The 5,037-nt window shown below is 35.9% G+C and overlaps 1 protein-coding gene across 1 annotated transcript; it reads left to right on the forward strand.

The window, feature by feature from the left end:
* Positions 1 to 3,889: 3,889 nt before the first annotated feature.
* Positions 3,890 to 4,778, forward strand: HELRODRAFT_179479 (hypothetical protein; the record flags this gene model as incomplete). Its single annotated transcript, XM_009028310.1, has 2 exons — positions 3,890 to 4,061; positions 4,615 to 4,778. 2 exons carry the CDS (start codon positions 3,890 to 3,892, stop codon positions 4,776 to 4,778), a joined length of 336 nt encoding a protein of 111 aa, XP_009026558.1.
* Positions 4,779 to 5,037: the final 259 nt, after the last annotated feature.

The raw sequence follows: 5,037 nt of genomic DNA on the forward strand, positions 1-5,037 counted from the left end.
CTCCCATCATCATCGTCATCATCATCATCATCATTATCATCATTTATATCATTGTAATTATTTAACAATGTTATATTATTATTTTTGTTGTTGTTGTTGTTGTTATCATCATCAATTTTTATTCAGCTATTTATTATTCAGAATCAGTTACACATTAATGTTATGTTTATGATAAATATATAATAATTAAAAAGTAATAATAATAATATTAATTAATATATGTTATTATTATTATTACTATTATTTTTATTATTAATAATAATAATATTATTATTATTGTTATTATTGTTATTATTATTATTATTATTATTATTATTATTATTTTCAGTCATGTTTAGATGTCAACGATTGTATTTTAATTGAGACGTATTTCAAGTCAAATGATGTACTCACTCATTCCTGTATGATGATGATTGGTGGCGGAGGAGTTGGGTGTGGTCGTTTCTTTGTTGGAGGGCTCGCTGTCATGTGCATCGATCGCTCGTGTAAACTTATTTATGTATCATTATTGTATCATATGTATCATTTCAGTCAAGCAGACATTTCATCGAGTATATGGTATCTGTATCAAGTATCGATGTATCAGTCAACTGATTAATCAAACAACCAATCAATCAATCAACCATCCAGTCAACCAATTGATTAACCAATCAATCAATCAACCAACCAACCAACCAGCCAGCTAATCAACCAACCATTCAATCATCCAACCCACCAATCAAATCAACCAATCATTTATTCAACACACCAACCAATCATCTAACTATCCAACCAATCAATTGATTAACTAATCAACCAAATAATATATCAACCAATGAATCAACTGACAGATACAAGCCACCACCAATCAGCATCATTGGGAAGATCCTACGAGTTACATGCAGTGGAGTTCTGTGACACTGAGGAGTTTCACGTGCAGTGCCCTGCTGGTAGTGTTGTCGTCATCTGGAGTGCTAAGTTAGTCATCGTTCATTGGTGGCTGGTTGGTTGAATGGCCGGTTGTTGATTGGTTGGTTGTTGGTTAGTTGTCATTGATTGGATGGTTGTTTGCTGGTTGTTTGCTGGTTGTCACTGATTGGTTGGTTTTAGTTAGGAGTTGGCCCTGATTGGATGGTTATTGAGTGACCGTCACCGATTGGCGGTTTGTTGAATGATTTTCAATGATTTGCTACTTAAACGTTACTAATTGATTGGTCAATTGTACGTTTTTTGATAGTTGGTTATTGGTTGATGGCTAGTTGCTTGCTGACGATTGGTTGGTTGGTTGGTCGTTGATTGGTTAGTTATAATTGGTAGGTCAGTTGTTTGTTATCCGTCGGTTGATTTGATCGGACGGTTATTTATTTTTTGATGGTTGGCAGGCCACTGATAATAATAATTTAATTGATCAAGAAAGTTTTCGCCATCGATCATGACGTCATCATCATAATTTAACATGTGACATGTGGCGTCATCTTCATAATTTTCATCAATTTCGCACTTGTCGTCTCATCATAAATACATTGTTGACATCTTCATCGCCGTTATTTAATGAACGTCTGTTTATTACTATCATCATCATCGTCATCCTCCTCCTCCTTTTCCTCATCATCATCATAGTTATTGACATTATTATTATTATTATTATTATTATTATTATTATTATTATTATTATTATTATTATTATTATTATTATTACGATCATGTTAATTCTCGAACTTTTTAATTATGTCAATTAATTAGGTCAGCCATCTCACGGCTAATAAATTTCAACAGGCATACCTGGTTACACTGAAAAAACATAGCACAACGTAGTGTAACGTATCCAACACAACATAACGCAACACAGCAGAACACAATACAGGGCACGTACAACATCACAGGATAACCATAAATAAATACGTACGTGTGTACGTACATACGTTTATACATGATGCGTATCTTATACGTACGAATGATGTAGTTACATGTGTCGTTCTTATTTAGCCCACACATGTGTGTGTGTGTGTGGTGTGTGTGTGTGTGTGTGTGTACTGCTATGTGTGTATGGTACTCATGTGTAGTACTTATGTGGTTATTATGTATATTGTGTATTGTTGTACTGTCACACATAAATGATAGTTGTGCAGTTAAAATTTCATCCAACCTCGACTCCTTGTATGGGAATTTTTAAACTGCCGCGTTTACATTTGGGAAAAACAACAAAATGCTATGAAAAACAACTAAATAAAGAACTAACAATGACAACACATCACACAAACGCAACAACACACCACACAAACGCAACAACACACCACACAAACGCAACAACACACCACACAAACGCAACAACACAACACACAAACGCAACAACACAACACACAAACGCAACAACACATCATGCTCAAACAACACGTCTCACAAATGCAACAACATACAAGGACACCATCGTGCACACCAAGCAGGCAGCTTCTTCCCAACCAGACCATCTATCCATCCCCCCTAACAACAACAACTTCATCGACTACAACCTCGCATAGCCAAAATAGTTCTCCCCAACTGCCAACCTTCACCTCACTCTACTGCCACTCAAATATTCAATCACTTGTCGCTAAATTATTTAAAATTGAGAAACAAACACAAACCATGCCATCCACCATTCACCACCACCACCACCACTAAAACATTCCACCCACGATCTCTATCACGTGATAATAAGCAACAAATCATCACACAGTCAACCTAACATGATCCAACCTTTCTTTATTGAGACTTAATACGTTATTACACTCATCTTCATCTGTCATTCATTCAATTTTTTATTTTATACGCTTTTTGGTCTTAACTTGATACTTGTCTATGTCTACCATATACAATGTACATGTCTGCATCTCGTCACTAGGCAGTCTCATTAGTTTTCTCACAATTGTTACCTCTTTATACGTGTTGGTTTGTTTATTTGTGGTTATGCTTAGGTTTAATTGGTTTAATTTCTGTTATAACCTTTATTGTTTATGTGATGTATCGCATGATATGACTGATGAAGATGATTGTTAAAAAAAATATTAAAAAAAAAACACAAAAATATTTTTGTGAGCCAACAGAATGATTCAACGGACAACTAATTGGATGTTGACAACAAAACGTAGTAGAACACTACAATGTAACAACTATTAATGAAAACAACAACACAATGTAGACAACATAGACAGCAGCACGTCAAAAACAACAACGCAACAAAAACAACCATGCAACAAAAACAACAATGCAACAAAAACAACAATAAAACATAAACAAAACGTACGTACGTGTGTGCGTGTGGCTTCAGTGTAATGCATATGTGTGTGTGTGTGTGTGTGTATGTACGTGTATGCATTTGTGTGTGTGTGTGTGTTTGTGCGTGTGTGATTGTTCGCGTGTCATTGTATGTTTATCGTGAAGACGGCACATTGCTCCTTCATTTAATTGATTTTCTAGCAAACCGTTTTTGTTCTGCTCCTTGCATGATCACGCCTTTCTTCTCTTTTAAATTTTTTTACATGCTTCTCGCTTGTTTATATATTTATTACTATGAAGAAATAATTAAGTATAAAGATTTATATACATTTATAAACTGGACGGAAGGCTGGTGTGGTGGTTGAGACGCCTGTTCATGCTGCTGCTGGGCGCCTGGCTTCCAATGCAAACACCATCGCAGGCGATGTGTGGATTCAAAAAATCCAGACATAACAAATACATATTTACGCATACATGCAGACAAATATTTATTCATATTTACATGCATATAAATATATATATATATATATATATATATATATATGCCTCCTACATACACGTAGAGACAAACAAACACATGCACATACACACAAACAGACATGCACACACCGACACAAACAGATATGGGCGGATGCGTCTGGGTAGATGTGTGGAGATGCACCTCGGCTACATCAACTGCTACTCCGATGTGACCACTCTGATGGACGCCAGGTGTTCCGCGCTCCCCGAGTGCCACGTTCGTGTACCTGATGCCGAGTTTGAAGCTACCAGACCATGCCTCAAGGAACTGAAGACCTACCTGGAAGTGTCCTACGCCTGTGTCCCAGGTTGGTCTGTGTCTGTCTGTTTTTCTGTCTGTCTGTCTGCATGTCGGTTTTTCTCTTTATCTGTCAACTTGTTTGTTTTTCTGCGTATCTGTTTATTTCGGCGTCTGCTTCCGTCTAATTAATTTGTATTTTTTCATTCAATAAATTTTTCGCGAACTTTTCATTGATTTGCTTGTACGTCGAACTTGTGAGTGTGTCTGTTTGGTGACGGTGGCAGTGGTGATGGTGACGATGATGGTGGTGGGGACGTTGAAAAACACATACAAACACAGTTATGTTATTGGTGATTGTAATGACGACGACGATGATGAAATTAAAATAACATCGAATATATATACACAGATGTACAATAGGTTGTGTGTACAAAGTATGAAATGTACGGTACATTGGTCATGATGAATACATATTGGATGCTGGTGGTTATGACGACGACGACGACGACGATGATAGTTTTTATAGAAATATAATAAAATTGAAGACAAGTTTGAGGATGTTTTCGTAGGTGTATGCATGGATTAATTTCATTTTTCCATATTTGGATCTTTGATGAGAGGGAAGTACGGAAGAGGAAGTGGTTACTTCATCAATGGAAGAAGCAGAAATAAAAATGGCACCTGTGTTAGAAAGAAAGATAGTATCATAATGCGATGTTACATCCTGCCTGGTGCTCTTACGACATTAACATTCTACAAACTGATATGGGCGATGTTTTCGTAGTCCTTCAATTTTTAAGGACCATTCTTTCCTCTTTCACTACTTCTTAAAATATCAGATCTTGACAGACGCAGAAACTGTTACGGCATGCAAGGCGGAAAGTAAATAACGGAGAGATGTTGAAGCATAAAAGTATTATAAAAAATGAAGTGATGGTTTGAAAAGACAAATAAAATAGTTAATTAGTAGACTAGTTAATGATTTAGTAAGTTAGTTAAGTGATCGTTAAGAAAAAAGAATGAACAACATTGAGAAAATGACA

Source organism: Helobdella robusta, assembly GCF_000326865.2.
Source record: "Helobdella robusta unplaced genomic scaffold HELROscaffold_54, whole genome shotgun sequence".
Taxonomy (NCBI): domain Eukaryota; kingdom Metazoa; phylum Annelida; class Clitellata; order Rhynchobdellida; family Glossiphoniidae; genus Helobdella; species Helobdella robusta.